At 48.2% G+C, this 27,522-nt stretch overlaps 1 protein-coding gene across 1 annotated transcript in view; it reads left to right on the top strand.

Annotated features, from left to right (window-relative positions):
- RSBN1 (round spermatid basic protein 1) overlaps positions 1–27,522 on the top strand; it is a 163,100-nt gene that overhangs the window by 90,211 nt on the left and 45,367 nt on the right. Inside the window, exons 4-5 of the mRNA XM_086923321.1 lie at positions 11,020–11,162; positions 12,184–12,351. Of these exons, the coding sequence (XP_086779447.1) occupies positions 11,020–11,162; positions 12,184–12,351 (311 nt within the window). The remainder of the gene's footprint in view (positions 1–11,019; positions 11,163–12,183; positions 12,352–27,522) is intronic.

The following is a 27,522-nucleotide window of genomic DNA, read 5'->3' on the forward strand; positions in this document are numbered from 1 at the left end:
CTCCCCGTCGTCATCGGTGTCTGGAGAGTCGTACACAGGAGAAGCGGGGGCCGTCGACACGTCCCCTGAAGCACCCGGATCCGCCAAGGGAGCATGGGGCACTGCCGTTGCCTTCGCCAGGAAGGCGTCCCGTAGACGCTCAAACGCGCCCCTGTCCACCCCTTGGGCCTCCGAGGACGGGCCTTCCTTACAGGGCCTCTTCGGTGCGGGCGGCAACCCGCCAGATGTCCCCGGGAGCTCGGGGGTCGGAGGCACATGCGCTGACGCCAGCTTCGCGCATTCTTCCACAATGCGGGCGGAGAGGCGGTCCTCCATAGGCCCTACCACCTCCGTCACGCAGCGATAAATCGAATTATCCACCGCCTGGTAAAATTCGTCGTCCTGCAGGTAGGGGTAGGGTTCCTCCTCGTACTCCCCTTCCATCCTGAATCACAGGGGTAATTCCGGGACACCCTGGAGGGCGGCAGTCGAGATAAGTCTCGGATATGGGCAGGCCAGCTGGCTGCGATCACTTTGTGGGCCAACGGACGTGGCAGGTGGGGCAGCACCAACCCCCCAGCGCGCAGACTCTCCTCGCCGAGACAGAGTCTCCGCACCCCTCAAGCGCGCCAAGCCACACACGAACAAAAGAGGTGCCCAAAGTTCACCCGCAGGTGTTTCACGCGGTCAGCGCCGCAATACAGACCCCAACGGGGTGTCAGAACAGGGAGGTACAGACCCGGAGCACCGGGTGTCAGAGGGGTACGCGGGGGCTGGCTCCTGCGCAAGCAGACTCCACGGCGCGGCTCCCGTAACTGCGGAGGCGCGCAGAAGAGTCGGCGAGACGTTAGGCCGCCCCCTGGCGGCTTACTCACTCACCGCACACAAATGGGAAAGAAAGATCGCGGAGGAACAATGGAACGTTCCCGCGACTGGGGACTCTGCAATGGAAAATCAAACCACGGAGTGAGACCCCCAACGATCGTACATAATACAATCAGTAAACACATAAAAGAAACATGAAAAGCACTTATCTGGCTGCGGGAGCAGCGAAGAAAGAGGGGGAAGAGGAAGAGAAGGCCGGGTTTATAGCGGTGATGGACAGAGTGGAAGGACTATGGACTGTCGTTATACAAAGAGACTCTTGGGAGTTGTTGTTTTGATCTGTTGAACGTTCCGTCAAATGCTTTAGGCCTTAAAGCATTTTTTGTTACTATCATATATCTTTTCCTAAGCTGCTGTGGAGTCTTTATGTTAATAAAGCGAAGGAAGATATAGCATAATCTGAAGCCTCCGGTCCTGACATAGAATTCCACTGCCCTCTATCTACATGTAGGGACTGAAGTTGAATCTGTGTGGCCACTTCTTTTTTGTGTCATAATTTTTTATTGGAGTTCAAAGATAGGCAATTTCATTGGTTACAAAACCATGGGAAGCTGTGTGAACTTCCTTAAGGCTACCTGAGACAAAGTGCAGGAAGAAGTAGAAGATGGGATTGTCCTATGTGGCAGTACATCCTCCATTTTGCAAACTCCATTCATACTAAAATCCTAGAGGCAGGCACATCGGTAATGGCCACAACCCTCGTACTTTGCAAACATTTGCACAGGCACAGTAGTGACCCTTCAACACAATTCTGGCTCAACAATGTTTCTAATAGTTTACGCTAACAATGGCTGCATATATTGTTCTTGAACATGATATACATTTTAAACCCCACTGTACCCAATAAGTGGTCTGCATCAACTTCAGTCTGCAGAGGGATGCCATCAGGCAACTTCCCTGGGTGGACATTGACACCCCCAAAAAAATCGGAATCTGCTGTAAAAGAACAAGGGCTCAGTCCAAGGAGGCTAAGTCCCCACTTAAGATTACTAGTGGTAAGAGCAATAGGGAACTCTCTTCTCAGGACTTAATCAAGGGCAACAGGGATAGGCAGAATATCAAACAGTTGCCAAAATGAAAAAGCATAGTGTAAAAGTAGAAATGGTGGGATGCTAGCCGTATTGCTTGTATTGGATTGTTTGTACAGCACTTAACAGGTAAATGTAGCGATGGATGAAGGCGTCAGAAATATACTCTTGTTGAACAATGCATGTGGAGAGATTCCAGGGCCTGGCAGGTCAAAACAATCTTGGAGTTGGAGAATCTTTTCTGAGTAATTTCTAGGCTTGGTTTGCTAAACCAAATTGTGGAGCATATAGCTCAAGAACCAAGAAAAAGTGTGAATAATCTTAAAGCTAATATTTTTTTTATTGCTGCCATGAAGAATGTGTGTCTAGTTTTTATTGCTGCCATGAAGAATGCGTTGTTAGTTTTTATTGCTGCCATGAAGAATGTGTTTCTAGTTTTATTGCTGCCATGAAGAATTTATTTTATTTATAAGGTTTTATATAGCGTTGGCTGGGCCCCAGGGTATCAGAGCGCTTTACATGGGGTTTTTTTTGTAGAGGAATAAAATTGCAAAATAACATTTGTATAATGAGGTAGCATACACAAACTTAGAACAATTAAAACAGACCAAAATAATTACCAGGGCTAATTACATCAAGATTTACATTTGAATACAGGGAGTCAAATCAAAAAACAACTTTATTCGGTTTTTCGTAACAATAGAAGCACCATAAAAGTTCATAAAATACATTTTACACATTTGCTCAATTTATAAAAACAGTTAAAAACAGAAATTATTTACTACTGTCCAATTTATAAAAAACACACTGTTCCTTGGGACTTGGCTATGACATATAATCTTTGTACTCAGTTCATCAAATCTTGATTAGGGCAAATTGGAAACTCATCACTATCAAAGATTAGAGCGATGGCGTATGCAAAATTTTAGAAAGCGTGCAATCGCTTTTGCTATTAATTCCTTTTCAAGATATTGAAGTGCCAAATATGCTGGGCGGCATTGGCGTAAGCCCCAATGTTTTAATATGGGCAGTAGCCAGTGCCTCCGGGGTGCCATAAAAAAATTTACAAAATAATGTTGTATGTATAGTTGACTGTTTTGATTGAGAATCACAAGGACATGGTAATAGTTTTGATGACCAGTCATTCTGTATGGGAAAGGAGACCATTAAATGGAACATGTTAAACCTGAAACGTGTCAGCAGCAATTTTTCGAATTGGGTTACTCTATACGTCAAATAAGGTTCTACAGAGAACACAGTTTGTACCAATAGACTCTGCTGAACGGAAGGTTTCTGGATCTCTTTTAGCAGACGTACCTGGCGCAGATGCGCAAGGCATGCTTTCTTTAAATCAGCCTTTGAGATATTGCTTAGGGATAATGGATCTGTAAAAAATGTTCATATCCCATTTATGTTAGGAGGGCTTTAACATAAGCTAACCATTTTATCCTTCTGTAATGATCAAGTGTCTGAATGTCTTGTACAATGGATCTTGTTAGGTGGCATTGTTCAGTAACCCAAATTCGGCGCCATAGCATTACTGGCTGGGCTTTTATGATGTCTTCTAAATAGTCTATGCCCAACTCTACATGGCAGGCATATGTAGAAGAATTTTTCCGTAGTCCAAGTAAAAATCTTAAAAAAGAATTTTCTACTTTTTGTAGTTCAGTCACATTTGCGAAGCCCCATATCCCTGCCCCGTAGATGGCGGTACTGGCACATTTGGCATTGTATACCGTATTTTTAACATTTCTAACGATGGTTTCTGGCCCAGTTTATGTGCAAATGATCTTAATGTCATGGTTGCTCTTAAAAAGGATAATTTCCTGGCATTGATTGCTGCCTTCCATTTGAAGTTTTCAACGATTACGATTTCCAAATATTGATATGTTGGTGTTCTCTCCAGTGCTTCTCCTTTCACAAATAGTTTTTTGGGTTTTGCACTTTTTTTCCCCGCATGCATAGTAAAAGTTTTTTTTACATTTAGGGTCAAATTTAAGCTCAACATGAAGTCGCAGTATTTGTCCAATGCTCGCTGTAATTCCACAGGAGTTCTAGCTAAAATGACAGCGTCGTCGGCATATAACAAAGCAGGTATCTGCCGACGACCAACTGAGGGGAGATCTTTGCTTCCTTCCAACATGGCAGCCTCAAGCCCATTTGTGTAAAGGGTGAATAAAAAGGGGGCCAGCACGCATCCCTGTCTGACCCCCTTTTCCACTCTAAAACTTTCTGTGAGTTGGCCCTTGGTCCCAAATCTCACTCTACCTGTTGTTCCGGTGTAAAGTTCTCGAAGGAAGTCCACAATAGGAGTGTCAACTCCCATGGTTAAAATGATTCTCCACAGCCTCGAATGTATAACAAAATCGAAGGCTGCGGACAAATCTACATACACTATATGGAACGCAGTCCCCTTAGCCTCCACATATTTTCCTGCCAATAAAGACAGGTTTAATGCTTGGTCTACAGTACCTAACCCCTCTCGGAATCCGTACTGTATTTCTGATATGATGTTTTGCGCAGCTGACCACTCCTGCAGTCTCTCGAGAACGATCAGACCGACGACCTTCCCAGAAGAGACCAGGAGTGAAATGGGCCTGTAACAGGTCGGGCAGTTTCGGTCTCCCTTTTTGAAAAATGGGACAAGTACTGATGTTTTCCATGATTTTAACAGGCCTTCTTCTGCGGTGGCATTTAAGACGTTCGTCAGGAGCGGGGACCAGAGATCTTCCTCATATTTAAAAATGTCAACCGGTACCCGGTCTGGCCCTGGGGCTTTACCTGTTTTCGAGGACTTTAGTGCTTTTTTTACCTTGTCGTGTGTAAAGTGCAAAGTTAAAGGATAAGTAACTTGATTCAGTGAATCTATATAATCCATAACGTGTGATTTCCCTATACTAAAAACTTTAGAAAAATGGTTTACCCATTCGTTATTGGTGATTGCAATATCAATGGATGGTAGTTCCTCTTTGTCTGTAAGATATGGAGACCTTACTATTTACCAGAACTCTGCGCTGTCTTTAAGTTCCGAACTTTTCCTAAGACGCTCCCATAAATCAGCTTTTATCTCTTGTTTTCTGATTTTTAGAGCTAGGGCGTATTCTTTTCTTAGGCTAATGATCTCCTCTCTGTCTCTTTTATCCCTTCCTAGCGCTTTCTTTAGTTTTGAGTATGCTTTGGTACAGGCTGGGCTAAACCAGCCTTTCTTCACCTGATTTTTTTGTTTATGGGATCTAGTAAGTGCCTTCTTTATATTTTGTGAGATAACATTGAAGCTAGTTATTACGTCGCTACATTTTATCTCACACCCTAGGCAGGTTAAGATATCTGCCTTACATTCGGTGACTATTTCTGCAGTAGTGGCTTTTTTATCAATGTTTCCCCACTTTAAAGTATTGCCATTCAAAGAACCTAGCTCAAGATTTTGTTGGTCTAATATTGTCAATATGTCAGGTTCTTTTTGACTTTTTACATCACTCAAGGCGATTATAATTGGGAAGTGATCGCTCAGCTGGTTTTTAACTACTTCAAATAGTTCGATGTTTGGGCCTTTATGTGCTGAGATCAAAACATAGTCTATCAGACTCATTAGTCCCCTACCATTAAATGTTGGTGTGAAGGGTACTCGGAAAGACCTCAATTCATTTGCGAAGCCCAGTTCTAATTCTGTTATGACCTCGTTCATTTTTTCGCCCTCCGTCGAGTGTGTGAAGTGTGTTATTCTGTTGTCTTCCTCAATTCCATACTTATCAGTGTTATTATTTCCGCATAGGTGGAGATTAAAGTCGCCACCCCAAAGTATTATACATGATTTATTAACATATTGCTCCTTTAAATCTTGAAGAACTAGGGAAATCTCTGTGAGAAGGTTAATCAAGTCGTCTACTTTCATGTTGTTATGGAAATTTACTATGACATATATCCTCTGTTTAGTTCTCTTTAGAATAATTATTTGATAGTTCTCTTTTAATTTCAGAGGAAAAATGTCCTCGTTGCAAAGGGTATTTGCTTTGTAGATAATTAGACCACCACTACTTCTTCCAGATGGAGATTTTTTAGCTGGGGAAAAAAAGGTCTTATATCCGATTATATGTATTGGGTCGGTGGCCCAAGTTTCCTGGAGACAGATAACACTGCTCGTGTTAACTTGGTTCAGGAAGTTGGGGTTCGTCACTTTAGCCAGCAAGCCAGCTATGTTCCAAAATGTTAGATGTATTAAGGAGGTAGGTGAGTTATGACTAGAGGGAATGGGTTTAATTAATAGATTATCCGGTGGCACAGCACTCATTTTTATTTGTAATGGATTGGCCACATCGATCGATCCCATTCGGGTAGAAGGAATAGAAATATGTTTGTCGGGGACAGTTACTATGCCCTTTTCCTCTCTGTCTAAAATGCTATCTATTGGCTGCCCCTCTGAAGTTGATGTATGCATAGTTGTCCCTTCGGGCTGATTGTTCTTTTGTCAATCATTAAAGTCCAGGGTAGACAGTGCACTAAACCTATTTTGGATTGGGATGCTATAGGAATTGCCTGGTGCAGCAGCAACTTGATGCCAGCGAGGGTCCCTGTATTCTTTGTGCGGCATTGTGGACAGATAGGGATGAGTCATAAAATGCGAGTGTATCTGTGCTTGGTGTCTTTGTGTGGGGACATTCGGATAAGTAAATTTGGGATACTGATGTAAGAAGGGGGAGTTATTTTCTGTCATCTGATAGTGATCAAAAAGAGGAGTAACTAGATTAGGTCCCATAGTTGTGTGAGTTGTAATCAGGTGCCTGTAAAAGTATCCAACCGGGAGAAGGGTGGTATTAAATTCCCAGACCGAAGGTGAAGGAGCCCTTGCCAAGGTTTTTTCAGCCCATTGTGGATTCTTAAAACTTGTGGATATACAATCCCCCTCGAATTCTTTCTTCAGGGGGCCTATCCATCCTACTCTCTGAACATGATTTATTTCTCCTGAGCATTCTATCGGGAAATTACAGTTTGCTATCAACCAATGCAAGACCTTATTTTTCAAAGAGGAAGAAGTTTCCTCCTGGTCGTGTCTGAGTGTAGGAACATTGACCAGGACCAGTACATAAGCACCACATTCAGGTGGCAAATTGATTCGTGGAGGAATCTGTCTTGAATTGTACGGCGGATCATGTAATGGCCGAGGTTTTTGGGAAGTTGGAAAAATGGCATTTGGTTGGTTGGATGTCTTTGTCATGCCATGGGATGCTACTACCTTCTTCCCTGCATTTGTAGTTGTAGCCTGGGTGTTGGTGGTTATGCTCGGGGTAGAACTACTTTCTATAACAGAGTTATTTAAAGGACTTTCTCTGCTTGCAGAAACGACTGATTTTGGTTTTGTCGCCGTATCTACAAGTGGGATGGCTTTGGCTTTCAGTTTGGAAATTGTAGATTTGGTAGTAGTTGTTTTTGGGCCTGTGTTAGTGATTATAATATCTCTAGGAGCTTTTTTGTTAACAGTAATAAGTTCCTCTATTTGTTTTTCAATACGGGCCAGTCTAGATTCAATTGGTGACATAAAGATGGCCAAAAGGTCACCAATTCTTTCGATTAATTGGTCATTTTCTGTGGACGCATCGGGATTGACCGCACGCGCCTGAGTGTTCCCCTGGATGTCTTCAATTGGTACCCCTGTATGTATAATTATTCCACTAGCAGTGGGATGTTTGATTATACCTTTACTGGGTTGTGCTTTTGTTATATTTCGTTGTTTTGCAACAGAGGGAATAGGTTTCGTTGCTTGCTGCATCCATTTTCGAGTGGCACCCTCTTGCCTGGGTCTTGACAGCGACGCATTATTCTCTTCTACAATTTCCGGAGTATGATCTATGTTTAAATCAGGTGTCTTTTCTAATTCATTACTCGCATCAGAGTCAGTCAATTAATGGATCTGTTGCTGACAAATTGATCTCATTAGGGATAGTGTGAAGGTCAGGTCGAATCTCTCGGGGGCAGCCTACCTGTAGATCATTATGTTTTACTGGAGTTTTTACCAATAAAATGCTACAAACAGAGGAGCGTTTAGTTTTTAATAGCTCTTGTGAAACCCTACGCTTAGCGAGTTGTAGGCCTTGTGAGACTCTACGCTCAAGGAGTGTAATACTGAGGTCAATTGCATCGTTTGTTCTTGTTATGAAGCTATCAATAGGGCCGATCATGGATGCGCCGGCCGCAGCAGTCTTGCTTCTGCTTCCCCTGGTGGACATTACAATATGCACGTAGATACTCTAGAAGTAAAAAGGTTTGATTAACTCTGAGGATCTCAGAGCAAAATAGTACAGTACCAGAATACTACTGGCCCTATGATGATGTTTTTCATTTTTTTAGCTGGTCAAGATATTCACGGCCAAAGTGCAAAGTCAAATAACCTACTTGGTATGAAGGTAATGATGTTAGGGGGATATACCCAACCCGACCTCCTCGTCCTCGGAGGGCCCGCCCTTTGCCCGGCGTCCCGCGAGACGGGGCTGATGTTGTATTTTAGCGCCTCCTGGCGCTCCCCGGTGACGCGGTTCGCCGCAAGGGCCTCTGGACAATGAAGTCCGCCCCTCGCCGGTCTCCGCTCGGCGGCCCCTCTCTGGATTTCAAAGAGCAGCCGGGCAGCGGGAGACGGGCGGGCGGGTCCGCGCTGGATCAGAGGTTCAGTGAAGGGTTGGTGGACAGCGTAGAAGAGTTTACTGGCAGCAGCAAGGCATGAGAGGTTCGCCCCCCTCGATGGGGCTGATGTTGTATTTAAGCGCCTCCTGGCGCTCTCCGGTGACGCGGTTCGCCGCAAGGGCCTCTGGACAATGAAGTCCGCCCCTCGCCGGTCTCCGCTCTGCGGCCCCGCTCTGGATGTCAAAGAGCAGCCGGGCAGCGGGAGACGGGCGGGCGGGTCCGCGCTGGATCAGAGGTTCAGTGAAGACAGTGGACAGCGTAGAAGAGTTTACTGGCAGCAGCAAGGCATGAGAGGGAGTCATGAGTAATACAGCAAGTGTGGTTGGGAAAGGCTAAAGAAGGAGGGGAGGAAGCAGGAATGGCGGAAGACAATGGAAGGGGAAGGGTGAGGAAGAACTGGGTAAGTGTAGGCTGGGGCTACAAGGGGATTTAGTTATTTGAGAAGGGAAAGGTAGTTAAATAGGGTAGTTATAGGAAGAGGGGGGAAAAGGAAGTCAAGTGATTGGTAAGGGGAGCCCTAAACAGTGAGATGCAGGCTGAGACTATAAGGGGACTTACGGCCCGATGTAGGTAATTATGAAATACCGATTTCTTAATACCAAATTTGATAGATTCGGTATTAAGAAATCGGTATTTCCTATGTAGGTAAAGATTTGGTAAAAAATACTGAATCCTTAATATTCCTTATTAGCGAATCGGTAATTGAGATTTTAAGGAATACCTACCTATTCATTCCTATGGGCTTGGAGGCCCATAGAAATGAATGTGAAGACAATCAGTATTACTGATTCGTTATTACCGAATCGGTAATACAGGGAGGTATTTCAGGGGTGCCAGGGTGTCCAAAGGACACCCTGTTGCACCCCTGAAATGTGCATGTGTGCATGTTACCTACATTGGGAATGGCTAAATACCAGTCGGTAACGGTGAAATTTACCGAATTTCACAGTTACCGACCGGTATTTAGCCACCTACATCGGGCCCTAAGTGATATAAGAGGGGAAAGGTAGTAAAATAGGGTAGTTATAAGAAGAGGGGGGGCAGAGGAAGTCAGGAGATCGACAAGGCGTACCCAAATTAGTGAGAAGCAGGATTGGGAATAGTGCCCAGTGTAGGGATTAAGGACCCCAGTATTTGTTGAGAAGGTGCAGTTTCAGGGCTTTTTTGAAGCTGTAGTAGGAGGGATTGCAGCATATTTCTATAGGGAGGGAATTCCAGATGGTGGGCACATTTCCAGAGGAGGAGCGTGATTGTGTGGATTTCTTATTTAACAGAGGGGCAATGAGAGCAAGTGTGTCGGTGCTCTTCAACGCTCTAGAGCTGCCAGCTTTGTGGAGTTTGTCCGAGAGGTACAGCGGGGTGTTTTGATGAAGGGCATTTTGCGTGATGCAAGCGGTCTTGTAGGTGGATCTGCCTTCACTTGGGAGCCATTTGAGGGATATGAGAGCAGGGGAGATGTGATCGAACAGTTTGCAATCTGTGAAAAGCCTAGCAGCAAGGTTGAGAACAGATTTGATTGGGGATAGGTGAATTTTAGGTGTTCCAATGAGGATGGTGTTACCATAGTCGATTCTCGATAGGAGCAGTGATTGGACAACTAATTTAAAGTTATCTGCAGGAATTAAGGGTTTGATTTTCTTGAGATGATGGAGCATGAAGAGAGGGCCCTTTGATGCATTTTTTAGAATGTGTTTCTAGTTTGTTTTTATTGCAGCCATGAAGAATGTGTTTCTAGTTTTTATTGCTGCCATGAAGAATGTGTTTCTAGATGGAGCTCTCCCACATAGGATGCTCTCTACCTGGATTGCCTCATCGTATGCTGTGACGTCTGTACATTCTCGCTTGTGGCAATGCGTATATGTCATGTTGTTTATGCACAATAGTATCATTTTGAACACATACCTTGTATTGTCTTTGGGGGGGGGGGGGGCTTTAAAAAACATAATACAAGCAAAACAAAATGTTTCTAGAATTATTTAGTTGGTAATCCTAATCGATTTCACCAGCTAACTTGATGTAACGTTTCCATTAAAGCAGTACAATAAGACAGTCAAGCATATAGTGTTTTATTCCAACTAGTATTAGTCCTTAGTAACCTGGTTTACTTGACAACCATGGACTGGAAAAGATTTGCCAATGAACTGCTGCAGTTGTGAAATTTCCTCAACCACAGCAATACTTTCTCCCAAACTGTAAGTTTAAATTAAAACATGTTCCTGTATGTAATGTAATTTTGACATCAGTATAAATTAAGTGCATAGAAACCTCATTGAAATAGAGCTTGCTTTAGAAATATTGGCCTTCTATTGTCAAATATAGCACATTGTTCTGAATTAAGTGTGGCTACTGGTGTGATAATTCCCCTTCCTAGTTGCATACATTTTGTACATCAGTAAATGGGTGCTGTTTTTGAAGCTTGGTATGTGATTTCTGATGGGTTTTTTTCTGGTTTCAGATGACATTGCCCTGGGGAACACTGTCTACTCTTAGGTTGCAGTGCAGATCGCAAAGTGATGATGGCCCTATAATGTGGGTTAGACCTGGAGAGCAGATGATACCGACAGCAGACATGCCAAAGTCGCCTTTCAAACGTCGCAGGTAAGTTAATTACTGGCTAGAATGAAAAGTAAATCTGCAACCAAAGTGGTTTAGACCGTGTGCTAAACCGAGGGAGGTGCTTAAATGCCTTTCCATGTCATGAAAGTCCCTAACTTGTTTTTGAGCCTAGTATTGAAATGCCAGCCTCCTCAAGCCTTATCCCATAACTCCATTTATGTGAGCACTCCACATAATTTTTGTTTTACTTTTTTGCTCTGTGAAAGGGATATATGCTAGCACCGGGATATATGCTAGCACCTGCATACGTTCTTGCACTTTGCCTTTAGGGTGCAGATTTGGGTTAGTGATGCAATTTGTGTTTAATTTAAAAATTGAACTATGAAAATTCTACCGCATTTCAAAAGTTAAAACATGCACACGTTCCCGAAATGTCTACCTGGAACATCTATTTTATAGAAAAAATATATACGTTCTAAAAGAGCATTGTATGCACCGCATCTCTTTCCCTACCTATATCAACTGAGTTCACAAGCAAAGGCGAAACATTTCTGCGAAATTGGTGTGCAGTTCATATTTGACATTTTACTGCAGTTGAAACCTGTCAGCCTAACCGTTTACAGATGGAAAATACTGCTAAATTCCATTTATATTTGCTTTGTTTTATTCCACAATACTTAACAGTAGTAACTTTCATTTGAGTGTGCATGCTGGCAGGGTTGTAGCCAATATGTTGTGGTCCCTAGCGCAAGGAAGGGAAATGGTCCCCCTAGCCGCTATTAGAAGTGTAAAATACAACAATATTCAAGGTTCAGTGGGTCCCAATCCGCTGCAGCAATCAAAGCTACGCTCGTGCATGCTGGTATCCTGGTCATGAAGGTACACAAGACCGACCAGAGATAGACTGCTTTTGTTTCTCCACCTGGCACCCCACCTGTACTGTAACATGCGCGGCCCTAAGCATCTTTGCTAATAATTGTTTTGAGTGGTAGACCAGCATTTTGCAAATCAAATTAAAGAATGCATGGTCAATGATGTATTGATGTAATTCTGTTCTTTACAGATCAATGAATGAAATTAAGAACCTTCAGTACCTACCTCGCACGAGTGAGCCCAGAGAACTTCTCTTTGAAGACAGGACGCGGGCGCATGCAGACCATGTTGGGCAGGGCTTCGACTGGGAGAGTACTGCTGCTGTTGGGGTTCTGAAAGCTGTACAATTTGGCGAATGGTAGGTAGATAGTTAGTAATGTTGTCCCATAAGTTCACCTAATTATATTCACGTTGTTCATATTGAGTGATTTAGCAAATTGCACAGCTGCAAAAAAATATTTCTTTAAAAAAAAAAATAGTTTTAAGGGATAATGTGATTACAATGGAACAGTGTAACACATACTTTCTGACCGTGTCGGAGAAGACTCATATCAAAACAATTAGCCTCACAAGAAATGTTCATCCTTAAGTTGTAAATAACCGTCCTAGAAATCTTCTACTTCGACCAGCCCTCATAGTCTTACAAGAACGTAAAAAAAAAAATCAAAAGAACATATACCCCCCACCCGCCATACGATCCCACCTCCTGGCACATGTAAAGCACACAATGCCCTAGAGGCAAGTGTGCACTTTATGGTACTTAAAAAAATAAATTTTAAAAAGCATCTTGGGGTGGTTTTATCAAATTGCACATGGTTACCATCGACTTGCAATCGATGGTAATAGCTTTTCCTAATTGCCCATTTCACATTTAGGCAATGCTTTGTACAAGTACTTAGGAAATCGCAAATAGGAAATACCTATTTGTGATTTCCTATTTAGGGAATTGCAAAATGCAATTTCTGGTGGGTGGAAATTGCATTTTACAATTTACCGATCTGCCTTTGTACGTATCGAAAGGCAATTCAGCATTTCTTAACAGGCCGACATTGCGATTCAGTCTGTTAAGAAATGCTAAATCCTTTTGTACATCTGGCCCAAAGTGCTTAAACATTCCCTCTCCCCTTCTTACTTGTGCTTGCCCTCCATCCTCCTATACCTTGCTGGCCCACTTCTTCAATTTCTGTAATATATAGCACAACTATTCATTCTGGCATGGAACCAGGCTTCCCATTGACTAACCTTCGTCATTTTCATTAACCATTGCTCAAAGTTGGGCCCAACAAGGGACTTCCAATGGGTAGTAATTAGTGACCGAGCAATCATCATTGTTGTAAGAACAAAATGTCCGACCTGTAGGGCTTTTTGTACATGCAAGTCAATAAGGCACAGGAGGGTTACTGGCGAGGGAAGAACCCTCAATGGTCATGCATACCGCTCTGAATCCCTTCCCAAAAAAACTTAACAGAATTATAGGACCAGAACACGTGTAGGCAATCTTCCTCAGAACTACGCTTTGGATACTTCCCAGGCACTGAAGAGAACATTTTATTCAAAACCCATGGCGTTGGATAGATCATCCACCGTTAAAAAAGCCATACACTGGAAGTTCGTAACCCTAAAACAGGTGTAGCTCAAGCTGAAATACCTCTCTCATTGCTGGTCACTTTTCCAAGTCACTGCACCCATTTACTACACTCTGCTTCTGTTAACTGCACAGGGTCTGGCTCCGCGCCTGATACCAAAACCAAAGGGAGAGATTGACTTTATCTTTCCTAAGCAGATCCTTTGCTTTCTTCCTGGAAGACTCTGTGTCGAACCAGTTAATATTACCAAGGATCACTCTTATTTGGGCTTCTATAAAGAAGTGATGCTGACTATGGAGTATTTTGCCTGCGACGACTTGAAACGGGGGCCCATGAAAAGTTCCCTGGTGTTTGGCATATTTAAATCTGCCCATTTACGTATTGTTTCTTTAGCTAAACCAGCAGTCAGGAAAATTGAAGACCTATCTGTGTTTGAGCATTTTGAATGAGAATGCACTGAGTTTGAAAATATCTTCTGCCTGAGTGTCGCACATTGGGATAGCGCTTTGTAACTCACGCTTTTCGGGAGGCTGGGGATTTTGCACACCAGGATAAATCGGCAGTGTTAGGACTTTCAACAGCTGTAGCAGAACCGAGTTATCAAAACTGGAAGACTGCTGACAAACCGCTTCACTGTAGCGCTAAGGATGCCAAATAATAACGTTGTAACCTGCTCTTTCCCATGGGCAATTGTAAAATGCTCAGTTATTTCCGGGTGTTTCTGGTTCCACACAAATAAACGTAACATCTGATCCAGTCTAACAAAAGATTTTTTCAGACTATGAGAAACAGCAAAACAATGAAATGGAAACAAATGAAGAATTAACATCTTAATAAGTGTAATTCTGCTAATTATGGAGCGTTTAAGTCCTCTCCAAATCTCCAAAAGGTTGTCTATCTTCCTTACAACTGGGTCATAATCATCCCGAAAAAGGTTTCCCTCTCTGTTCAGAGAAATATATCCCTAAACCGTAAAAACCTGACTTGGTTGTAAGGCCTGGTTTATATTATGCAATGTAGGTGTTAAATTGAGCACCATATCGTCTGTGTGTAACTTAATTATAGGAGCCCCTGTAACGGGTGTTAAAACCGGTCTACTTTCACGTAGGGCTTGGGCCAGTGGTTTTATAAAAATAGCGAATAATATTGGGGACAAAGGAAACCCTTCAAGGTTGGGTGCCTCGCCCCAGCAGTATTTCCCCTGCTTGTGCATTGTCAATAATCCGTTAGACCCTTGCACACTGGTGTAAGGCTTAGATTGACCTCATGAGTTGAGAGGGTACTCGAAAGTTGGCCATGATAGACAAAAAATACTTCCAACTCATCGGTTCAAATGCCTTTTCTGCATCCAATAGGATAATGGCTGCTGGAATAGTCTGATGAGCGTTTGTAAATGGACTTCTACCTCTGATAATCCCAGTTTCACGCAAAGGGATCAGAGCTGGGGCCGCAGTGTTGATCCGATTGCCTAAAACATTACATTTGGTATATAGCTTATAGTCGGTATTTAGAAAAGTGATTTCTAAATGGGACTCTAAGCCCTGCCACTCTTTTCAATTGGGTAGCGTCAGCGTTTATGGTAAACCCTGCCTTCCCAATGGAAATGAGTGTTTTTGGGTGCCACCCTGTCCTTTTTTCGGATAGCCCTTCCGGACTCAGTGGCCTAGTTTGCGGCTGTCATGAAGACTTTTCTTATCTGCTTGTTTATTTTAACAAGCAGATAAGAAAATTCTTCAGTACAGCCGTGAAGCAGGCATGGAGCGGAAAGGCGCACAGGGTCACGGGGAGGACAGGAGGATCCCGGCAGACTCTGTGTTTTGCACAGGCAGCCTCTCCTCGCTTGAGCCCCCCCCCCTTGAATTCCCCCTTGGAGCACACGTCCACTCAGGGAGCCTCTCCTCGCCCCCCAGCCCCTCCCTGCTCGGAGCACACAAGCTGCTGGCCCTTGTTTTACTACTTACTACTACTTTTCCTTGCTTGCAGTAGGCCCATCAGCACTTGTTGTTAGCTTATTGTTTTGGATGATAATGTGTAGCATTAAAATGTGTTATTATTAAACCCGATAGAACTCGCACATAGATCTCTAAGGATGGGTCCTGAACCAGCCCCACTTGGATGCGAACCTGACGCCAGCGGGCAGTGACTGATCCAGCCTCAAAATACATTATGTATATAAGAGAGGTGCTTGTATTTGATTTACAGTGTTGAGTTTCCGACGCCAGGCACCTCTGCCCTGTACCGCAATTACCCCATAGACCTTCTGGTCTACTATAAATGTCAATCTCCAGGATGGTTTTGTAGCGCAGTGACACCACCCATGTCGCACATGGAGCTTTCTGACGACAGACACATCAGTAGCAGGCAAACTTACAAGGGCTTTTACGATTTAAGGAGTGAAAGGTCCTGATCCCTAACTAGCAGAATATTGAGCTGAAATTGTAGTGCTGATGCTTGCCCTTGACAGGGTAAAACCCCCTTAGCCCCCTAATGTAGATAAGGTTCAGCAAGGTTGTAAGGGCAAGATTGATTTATCTCATTTTTTAGGAAAAATTCCAATCATACCAGAGTTCATTTTGTAGAGCGTTTATGGTGGTGTTGTCACTCTGTCCGTGAGAGTGAGTTTAGAGAGTAAAACTGACAGCTAACACGTGTTTCACCCATTACACGGCCATCTGGCCTGGGGCTTCTTCAGGGCGTAATTTTTGGTTATTTAGGAAAAAGTCTTCTGGATCGTTAGGTTCTATCTGGTGCTCTAAATGATGGGCATAATTGCCGTAGGGTTGGTGTCTCCGTTCGTCGGTCTTGTGTGACTGCTAACGAGGTCACAGGACACAAGGATGAGATATAGACAGTCTGGGCTTAACGGTACCTGTGAACTCTACCAAAAGGAATGATTACACTACAGTTCCCTGGATGCTTTGTGTTTTTTCTCTAAAACCAGCACTGTCCGAAAGCCCCTATTATGACAGCCATACGTGAAATACGCTTAGTCAGCAAAGCATTGCATCCCCTGCTCCTGCTTTCTCACCAGGTTTCCAACACCCCCTCCACACACAAACATATTTGCTGCCCCTACTCCCACGTTTCTGACAATCCTCCGAGTTTGACAGATGTGCTTTCCAGGGAGCAGCGGGAGGGGGAGGGGGGTGGGATTCTGCTTAAAAGCAGAAGGTCAGAAAAGGGCTCGAGTCTGCAGGAACAGGTGGGGGAAGGGGCCAGTGAAGTAATTAGATGGCGTCACTGTTGTGCTCCCCACCTCCTTGATTGGTGTAAACAGATAAGAAAAGGCACAGCGAGTAAGGCTCTCACTACCTTAATGACCCCTGGTCATCTGCCGAGCCAAGGAACACAGGCCCAGGTGCAAGATTACAGCCGGTCGAACTCAGCTCATCAGAATACCCGTGGCAAGGGCAAAGGATGACCTTGTAGCCTAGTGGTTTAATGTGCATTGTGGTGGGGCTACCTATTGTAAGACTCAGGTCTTCAACAATGGATGCCTTACACTGCCAGGCTTCGAGGGAGCAAAATGCCTGCTGGGTTGGAGAGTCTACGTCTCCGCTTAAGCTAAACCCATTCTCCTCTTACTTTTGTGGAGTAACACTTATCAAAAGGTTCACACTAAAAACCCAACACACTTCCAAACAAGCACAGCCTATGTACAAGAAAGCTATACAGTGCTTAATTTGTGCTGGTGGTTGCAGGTACTTGGCAGTGCATTTACAATGCAATAGGTCTCATACTGACATTATTTTGAGCTATTGACATTGTAAATGACATTGTTTTTGTTTTGTTTTTCTTTTGTTAAACATAAATAAAAGGCGTGGTAATTTAAAATGCCACTAGCTAAATGTTTACTTTAAGCTATTGTCATTGTTAATACCATTGCCTTTTATTTATGTTGTAAAAAAATACAAATGAAAGGTATTGTCATTTGCAATGTCAATAGCAAATGCCTTTTATTTATGTTTTACAAAAGAAAAACAAAACAAAAATGTCACTTACAATATCAATAGCTTAGAATAATGTCACTGCGAGACCTATTGCATTGTAAGCGCTTGTTTAGGAATATTAATCAAGACCTGTCTAAAACCAGCATTTACAATGCAATAGGTCTCGCATTAGGAAAGTTTGAGCTATTGGTATTGTAAATGACAAATTTTTTATTTGTTTTGTTTTTGAAAATAGCTAAATTAATAGCTATGTCATTTACAATGCTAATCGTTATAACTTTCGCAAATGCGACACCTATAGCATTTCTAATGCAATATGTGTTGTATTTACGTGACTTAGATGTATTGATATTACAAATAACAATGGCTGTTAATTTTTTCAAATAATTAATACTTAAATAAGTTATTGTAATTTATAATGGCAATAGCTTAAACTTATGTAAATAACTTTTGTGAAGATTATGTTCAGAGTATTTTATTGTGACGAAAATCCAAGAACAGAAGTGAAAATGTAACCTCTTTTTGTTACATTTGTAATAAAGCTTGAAACATTGACAGAACATATTTGAACCAGTTGTTGAATGGTTGCACAGAGGGTGAGGGGGTGTGAGGGTTAGGGGGGGTGAGGGTGAGGGTGAGGGGGTGTGTGGGTGGGGGTGTGAGGGGGGTGAGGGGGTGAGAGGGTGAGGGGGGGTGAGGGTGAGGGAGGGTGGGGGGTGAGGGAGGGTGGGGGGGTGAGGGGTTGTGAGGGGGGTGTTAGGGGGGTGAGGGTGAGGGGGTCTGAGGGGGTGTGAGGGTGAGGGGGTGTGGGGGGGTGTGAGGTTGAGGGGGTGTGGTGAGGGTGAGGGAGGGTTAGGGTGAGGGAGGGTTAGGGTGAGGGAGGGTTAGGGTGAGGGGGTGTTAGGGTGAGGGGGGGTTAGGGTGAGGGGGGGTTAGGGTGAGGGGGGGTTAGGGTGAGGGGGTGTGAGGGTGAGGGGGTGTGAGGGTGAGGGGGTGTTGGACCCCCCTCGTGGCGTGGCCCGACCCCTCCCGCATGGCGGGGCTCAGACTACCGTTACCCCTGTTCCCCGGACAAGAGCCGCACCTTCCGCCCTCCGGGCTACCCCAGCTATTCCCCGATGGAACTCAAACTCATGTCCGCAACCTTCTCGGTTGGCCCGGACCCCTTTTCCCCGACCACCGTCTCCGGCCAGCCGCCATCTTGGACCCTCCACGACCAGGCCTCGTGGCCTAGGGTCGACCTCGACCTCGGCCTCAGGCCCAGCCAGGCCCCGACATCGAGGCACCACCATCCACCCAGGGGGTAAAGAGACCACTTGGCGAGTCAATGGGAGAAGGAGTGTCGATGGCTCCCATCCGCCTGGTTTCGATCGCCCCCGGCCTCCCTGGGCGCTGGCTCCACCCCCCTGCTGGGTGTCTGGACTCCCTCATCCCGGACCCCCCGACCTCCAAGTGCGAGGGTCCGGACATCAAAGGGCACCAGACCTATAACTGGGGCAGCTCCAGAGCAGGAAGCCAGTTGTATCCTGGAGTCGAGAGACACCGAGACAAACTCATCCTTGGAGGCCTGCTGGCGCTGCCGCGGCTCATCCTCGTGAACCATCTTTGAAGGCCTGCTGGCGCTGCCGCGGCTCATCCTCGTGAACTATCTTTGAAGGCCTGCTGGCGCTGCCACTGCTCATCTTCGTGAACCATGCTTGAAGGCCTGCTGGCGCTGCCGCGGCTCATCTTCGTGCACCACCCTTGAAGGCCTGCTGGCGCTGCCGCGGCCCCTACTAGAGAACCCTCCAGCTCGAGGATTGAGAGCTGACCTCCCGATACCCCTGTACCAGACCGGTACCGAGACTGTCCCGCTACCCCCTTCCCACAGAGACTAGAATTGAAGGGATCCCAGTATCCTGCTCTTTCTGTAACGTTCCGGTAACCTGCCTAAGAATACTGATAAAAGTGTTGAGAACCAATCTTTGTGTGGTGTCCATCTGTGGGGGGGGGGGGTGGTTGCACGTCCGTACGATCTGAGGAGAGGACCCTCGCCAGGAGGCCTCTACCCCTTGCTCGGCCGACCCTCTGGTTTTCCGTCTAACATTGGTGGCCAGAGGCGCGATTTGAGCCGACACAAATCGTACGGAGAGTAACTCGCCCCACTACAAACGAAAAACACACAGCGACCATGTCGACAAAAGAAACCGGAACAACCGCAAAATTCCGGATGGAACGGCTGGAAGAGTACAGTCACAAGGATTTGAAGCAATTCTGCATAGACTTGGGTATCGCTACCACGGGACTAAGTACCAAAGACTATCTCAAGCACGCTTTGCAGACTTGGGTGGAGACGGGAGCATCACCACCCCAAAACGAAAACATTGCGACCGCAGAAATCATTGCAACCCCCAAGGAGGAGAGAAGCGCGGGCCTCTCTCCCGAGGAGGCCCGAGAACGAGAAAGGAGCCGGCTCCACGAGTTAGAACTGGCTAGACTCCGCTTAGATGGGGAACTGAAACTAGCAGAAAAAAAGATAGCCCTTGAACACTTGCGATTACAGGGAGAACGGGAAGAGAAAAAAAGCCAGAGGGAGCTGGAGGAAAAAAAGCTCGCGTACGAACATGAGCGCGGGTTAAAAGAACTAGAAATAAGAAAGCAAAACAGGGACCTCGGCGTCCCCGAGAACCAGAGCTCCACTCCCTCTACGGACACCAAGCTCCACATTCCCAAAGATGTCGTCCGAGAGTACTACCGGAACGACGACATCCAGCAATGGTTTAAGGCATACGAAGTAGCCATGACCTCCCACCGTGTCCCGCGAAAAGACTGGGGGGCCGGATTGTGGGGGAGATTCGTTAACGAAGGAAGAGATGCCCTGCTACAGCTCCCCGACGCTGAGATGACCTCTTACGAGCATATGAAAGCCGCCCTTCTCACTCGCTATGGGCTCACACCTGAGATGTACCGGCAGCGATTCCAAGACTGTAAACGGATTCCCGATATCACCTGGGTGGAATATGTGAACTTTTTTAGCAGAGCCTTAGAGGGGTGGATCAAAGGCAGCCAGGTCACCACCTACGAACAATTAGTCGATCTCATTGAGTGGGAGCACCTCTCCAATAACTGTTTCGTCGAACTAAGGCAGCATCTTCTCGACAGCAAACTGACTGAGCCCAGGAAACTCGCCATTGAAGCGGATCGATGGGAAAGCACCCGGGTCCCCAGAAATTGGGCGGGTGACCAAGGCCGAGCCTCCCAGGGGTCCCACCGCCCGCGAGGAGGAGGAGGAGGAGGAGGAGGAGGAGGCGGCCAGGGTCGGGCCGGGACACCACCACGATGCCCCCCACCAGCACTCCACAGGCCGGAAGAGGAAGTCCTCCGACGCGGCCGGGATTCCGCACCAACGTTGTCTGCCACAAATGCAATCGACCCGGTCATCACGCCAATGACCCCAACTGTCCCAGAAACCAGCCAGGCCACGGGTCAGCTGAACCGCCAGATCACCGCCGTCGCCCTCGGAGAAGAGCAAGGCGAAGAAGAAGCCGAAGATTGTGAACCATACCCGGCAGAGTGGGAACCCGCAGCCATGTCCCTGGTGTGTCTAGGGGAGAGAGACATGGTCCCTCGGGCCCCCATCCCGGCCAACACGCAGAAGTACAGCCAGTGGGTCACCATCAATGGACGCCGGGCCAAAGCCCTCCGCGACACAGGAGCCAGCGTAACAGCCGTCCGTTGCCATCTGGTGAACCCAGATCAAATCTTGCCCAACGTACTATGCCCAGTACGGTCTGCCGACAACTCTGAAAGCCTGTGCCAGATGGCCCGCGTCCCCTTCGAATGGGGGGGGGGGGGGTAGTATCGGGCATGCTGAAAGTGACCGTCCGAGACGATGCCCCCGTGGACTGCCTCCTGGGGAACGACCTGGAAAGCTCCCCCTGGGCGGCCGTTGAACGAAGGGAGCACCTGGGGATGCTTGGCCTTCCGAATGGGTCTGTGCGACGACCCGATCTATGGCCGCCCGCGCCATCCCCTCTACTGAAGAACCCGAGTGGCCCGAACCTTCACCGCCCGTCACCTCTGAGGATGCCACCCCGGACGCCGACCCACAGGGGCCCGACGACGAAGCATCGGAACCACTCCGCGACCTCCCGGAGATGGCCCAGTAGCGCCAGGAAGGTGGCCCCACTCAAGAACAGTTCCACCAAGAACAAAAAACGTGTCCCTCCCTCGAGGGGATCCGACAGCTAGCCGCAGCCCAGAGCGCAGGGGATGCCTCGGGGGCTCACTGGATCTATTGGGACAATGAGCTCCTCTACAGCAAACAGAAGATTGCCGAGCTAGGGGCCAGCCGGGTTCTGGTGGTCCCCCTTCGCTTCCGAGACTTCCTCCTGAACCTGGCTCATGATGTTCCTCTAGCTGGGCACCTGGGACAGGACAAGACTTACAGCCGCCTGGTGACCCATTTCTACTGGCCCAAGATGAGGAACGATGTGATCAACCACTGCCGAGCCTGCCCCACCTGCCAGGCCAGCGGAAAGAGCGGCCGAAAACTGAAGGTCCCCCTGCAACCCTTTCCCATCGTCAACACTCCCTTCGAACGGGTGGGGATTGACATTGTGGGGCCCCTGGAGCCCCGGACATCGCAAGGTCACCGTTTCATACTCGTTCTGGTGGACCATGCCACCCGCTATCCCGAAGCCATACCCCTCCGGACCGTGACAGCGCCCGTGGTGGGCCGGGCCCTGATGGGGATCTTCTCCCGGGTGGGCTTCCCCCGAGAAGTCGTCAGTGATCGGGGCACGAACTTCATCTCCCGATACATGAAGTCCCTATGGCAACAGTGCGGGGTCACCTACAAATTTACGACCCCCTACCACCCGCAAGGGAACGGACTCGTGGAATGCTTCAATCGCACCCTCAAGGGTATGATCATGGGCCTGGAGGAGCCCCTACGACGCCAATGGGACGTGTTGCTGCCCTGCCTCCTATTTGCCTACCGGGAGGTCCCACAGAAGTCCCTGGGATTCAGCCCCTTCGAACTATTGTATGGGCACCCCGTCCGGGGTCCCCTAAGTCTGGTCAAAGAGGGATGGGAGGTGACCCCCCAGAATGCTCCTCCTGATGTATACAAATACCTCTTGACCCTCCGGAACCAAACTCGGCGATTCAGGGAGCTTGCCAAGGCCAACCTCTAAGCCAGCCAAGAAGACATGAAACGTTGGTACGAGCAAAACGCCTCGTCCATAGAGTTCGAGCCGGGACAACAGGTCTGGGTCATGTCCCCGGTCGAACCTTGCGCCCTCCAGGACAAATGGACAGGACCCTTCAAGGTGGTGGAGCGCAAGTGCCCCGTCACCTACCTGGTGGACCTGGAGTCCCACAGGAACCCCCTCCGGGTCCTCCATGCCAACAGACTTAAGCCTCACTTTGTGCGCTCCGAACTTAGTCTCCTGATGGCTACCGACAGTGGGGCTGAAGAGGACTCCGAGCCCCTCCCGGACCTCCTGAAGACCCTCAAAGGATGGCTCAGTGGAAGGAGTCAACCTCTCTTCCGCCCTGACCCCAGCACAACGCCAAAGCTGCCAAGACTTGCTACAGCAGTTTTCCGACCTGTTCTCCCTCACCCCTGGGGTCACTCCCGGGTGCCTCCATGATGTCGACACCGGGTATAGACCCCCTATCCGGCACAGGGCCTACCGAGTGCCCGATCGAGTACGCGCCTGCATCCAGGGGGAAGTGTCCAAGATGCTGGCTCTGGGAGTGATCGAGCCCTCCGACAGCCCCTGGGCCAGCCCGGTCGTGCTGGTCCCCAAGGCCGCCGCCCCTGGCGTCGCCCCCGAACTCAGATTTTGTGTGGACTACCGGGGCTTGAACGCCGCCACCCGAACAGACGCTCACCCCATCCCCCGGGCTGATGAGCTGATCGACCGCCTGGGGGCCGCCCGCTACCTAAGCCCCATTGACTTAACTGCGGGCTACTGGCAGATCGGCCTCACCCCGGGCGCCCAAGAGCGATCCGCCTTCTCCACTCCGGATGGCCACTATCACTTCAAGGTGATGCCCTTCGGGATGAAAAACGCCCCCGCCACGTTCCAGAGACTCGTGAACAAGGTGCTGGCGGGGCTCGAGGAGTTCAGCGCCGCCTATCTGGACGATATTGCCGTGTACAGCCTCCACTGGGCCGAACACCTCCAACACCTCAGGGAGGTCTTGGCCGCCCTCCGGCGAGCAGGACTAACAATCAAGGCCAGCAAATGCCAAATCGGCCAACGGGTCCGTGACCTACCTAGGGCGCCAGGTGGGAAGTGGCCAGGTGGCCCCCCTTCAACCCAAGATCGCCGCCATCCGGGGCTGGGAACCCCCGGTCACCCAGACAGAAGTCTGAGCCTTCCTGGGGCTCACCGGATACTACCGGCGCTTCGTGAAGGACTATGGCAGCATTGTGGGCCCCCTCACAGAACTAACGTCAAAGAAGCACCCCCCGAAGGTACACTGGACCCCCGAGTGTCAGGCCGCCTTTGGGACCCTCAAGACAGCGATGTGCACCGCACCCGTGCTCCAAGCTCCCGACTACAGCCGGGAATTCGTGGTACAGACCGATGCCTCCGATCACCGAATCGGAGCCGTTCTCTCCCAAGTCAATGCAGAGGGAATTGACCAGCCGGTAGCCTTCATCAGCCGACGTCTGCTGGCCCGAGAACAGCGCTGGAGCACCATTGAGAGAGAGGCCTTTGCCGTGGTATGGGCCCTCAAGAAGCTCCGACCCTACCTCTTCGGTACCCACTTCCGGGTACAAACGGACCACCAACCTCTGCAATGGCTGATGCAAATGCGAGGGGAGAATCCGAAGCTGTTGCGTTGGTCCATCTCCCTGCAAGGGATGGACTTCACTGTGGAACATTCCCAGGCAACGACCACGCCAACGCCGACGGCCTGTCCCGCTTCTTCTGCCTCGGCGAGGAGAATACCCAAGGAGATGGGTGACTCTCCCTGCCTTCAGCTGGGGGGGACGCATGTTGGACCCGGCCTCGTGGCGTGGCCCGGCCACTCCCGCATGGCGGGTCCCGGACTACCGTTACCCCTGTTCCCCGCACCTTCCGCCCTCCGGGCTACCCCAGCTATTCCCCGATGGAACTCAAACTCATGTCCGCAACCTTCTCGGCTGGCCCGGACCCCTTTTCCCGGACCACCGTCTCCGGCCCAGCCACCATCTTGGACCCTCCACGACCAGGCCTCGTGGCCTAGGGTCGACCTCAGCCTCAGGCCCAGCCAGGCCCCGACATCGAGGCACCACCATCCACCCAGGGGGGTAAAGAGACCACTTGGCGAGTCAATGGGAGAAGGAGTGTCGATGGGTTCCATCCGCCTGGTTTCGATCGCCCCCGGCCTCCCTGGGCACTGGCTCCACCCCCCCCTGCTGGGTGTCTGGACTCCCTCATCCCGGACCCCCCGACCTCAAAGTGCGAGGGTCCGGACATCAAAGGGCACCAGACCTATAACTGGGGCAGCTCCAGAGCAGGAAGCCAGTTGTATCCTGGAGTCGAGAGACACCGAGACAAACTCATCCTTGGAGGCCTGCTGGCGCTGCCACGGCTCCTCTTCGTGAACCATCTTTGAAGGCCTGCTGGCGCTGCCGCGGCTCATCCTCGTGAACCATCTTTGAAGGCCTGCTGGCGCTGCCGCGGCTCATCCTCGTGAACTATCCTTGAAGGCCTGCTGGCGCTGCCGCGGCTCATCCTCGTGAACCATCCTTGAAGGCCTGCTGGCGCTGCCGCGGCTCATCCTCGTGAACCATCTTTGAAGGCCTGCTGGCGCTGCCGCGGCTCATCCTCGTGATCTATCTTTGAAGGCCTGCTGGCGCTGCCACGGCTCCATTTCGTGAACCATCCTTGAAGGCCTGCAGGCGCTGCCGCGGCTCATCTTCGTGCACCATCCTTGAAGGCCTGCTGGCGCTGCCGCGGCCCCTACTAGAGAACCCTCCAGCTCGAGGATTGAGAGCTGACCACTCGATACCCCTGTACCAGACCGGTACCGAGACTGTCCCGCTACCCCCTTCCCACAGAGACTAGAATTGCAGGGATCCCAGTATCCTGCTCTTTCTGTAACGTTCCGGTAACCTGCCTAAGAATACTGATAAAAGTGTTGAGAACCTATCTTTGTGTGGTGTCCATCTGTGGGGGGGTGGTTCCCCGTCCGTACGATCTGAGGAGAGGACCCTCGCCAGGAGGCCTCTCCCCCTTGCTCGGCCGACCCTCAAGTTTTCTGTCTAACAGGGGGTGTGAGGGTGAGGGGGTGTGAGGATGAGGGGGTGTGAGGGTGAGGGGGTTGTGAGGGTGAGGGGGGTGAGGGGTGTGCCCTGAGGAATAAGACTGATCTCCGGACACTGAGGAGTACCTAAGTGGAAAGCTTGATGCCTCTGCCAATATCTTTAGAAGAAATTCAACAGATCACAGAATTCGAGGACTGCTTAAAGGTGGCCGTCCATGCAGTGAGAGGCGGGCGGTGGGCCTCCCTTAATAACAACTTATTCCAGAGGACTGGGGAAGTACAACAAATTCAGAGGTCCCTCCTTCATGAACATTTATGAGCTTGCAGAATCACCAGATGAATGCCTCCTCCATGGAATTTGACTGGTGAACCACAACGAGATGAAAATGCGAGTGGTACACCTTGCCAACAATGGTCATCAGGGTACAGTTAAGACTAAGAGCCTCATACAAATCAAAAACAGGTCTCCTCATCTATATGACAAAGTGGAACAGGATGTGCCAGGCCACCAGCCAATCAGAATCTCCAACGTTTGTCCTCACTGAGGCAATACCTGAAGGCCCCTGGATCAAAACCAGTGCTGACTTTAGGAGTTTGCCTGACAGCAAACATGTGTTGGTACTAATTGAGGATTACTCAATATACCCATAACTGGAGGTAATGAACAAAACTGCAGCAGAGGAAACGATCCCCAAAATAAAAATAAAACAATAGTCATGTGTGGCCACTCCACAAATTCCTCACCGATGGACTTCTATTCCAGAGTCGGGTATTAGCAGACGACTTCCGTCGCAATACATCAAACACCACATAATCACACTGAGGTGGCTGCAGGGAAATGGTCAATGCAAACTGTAAAAAGGGGGTCCACACAGTTGATAGAAGGTAAAATAAGTTCAGTTTAATCAGGATAAATGAAGAGACCTCCTGCATCTTCTCCAGCTTCTTCTTACTGGCACATTCTCAAGACATAACATTCTAAGCATCCTAGCAACTAACAGAGAGTTCTATTGAGCTAGACTCAATGAGTATAGATCCGAACTCATCTCCCCCATTACAAATAATAAAGGAAATACAAGCATGAACAACAATAATGCAGAATAAGGTAAATCTAAAAATGCACTAAGGAGCAGAACACTTTGCAACATTGCCACAGCTCCAAGCAGAACCATCTGTCAAAATAAGAACATTTCTTTTGACGCATTTCATTTGCATAGGTTGAGAGAACTTGCTGTCTCCTTTAACCACAAATCCCCCCTTCCTTGTCACAACCCAGTCACCCACTTTGAAATCATTCTCACGTACCCTCATTCTCAAGTTATATGACAGGGTAGAATCACCTTGCTGTTTGTCAACACCATACTTCACTCCTTTACGATCGACCCATACACATTCCTTGCTTCTCAACCAACCCGGAAGCTCCTTCACACCCGGCTCACGACCTTTAAGAGAAACAAAGGGTGAAACACCAGTAACGGAGTGCGGGGTAACTCTGTAGGACCACATCATTTTTTTTAGTTCACCAGACCAAGTCAAACCATTAGCAAGAGACAATTGAATGTTTTCCATTAACAACCTATTCACTCTTCTCCACCAAACCATTGGCCTGTGGTCTGAACAATGCCACCCTTTCATGACAAACTCCCATTCCATCCAGAAACTCCTTCATTTCCCTAGAGACCAACTACACACCGTTATCTGACACTAAAGTTTTCGGAATCCCTTCATTCAAGAACGCTCTCT

The sequence above is a fragment of the Lissotriton vulgaris genome, chromosome 5 (genome assembly GCF_964263255.1).
Source record: "Lissotriton vulgaris chromosome 5, aLisVul1.2, whole genome shotgun sequence".
Lineage (NCBI taxonomy): Eukaryota > Metazoa > Chordata > Amphibia > Caudata > Salamandridae > Lissotriton > Lissotriton vulgaris.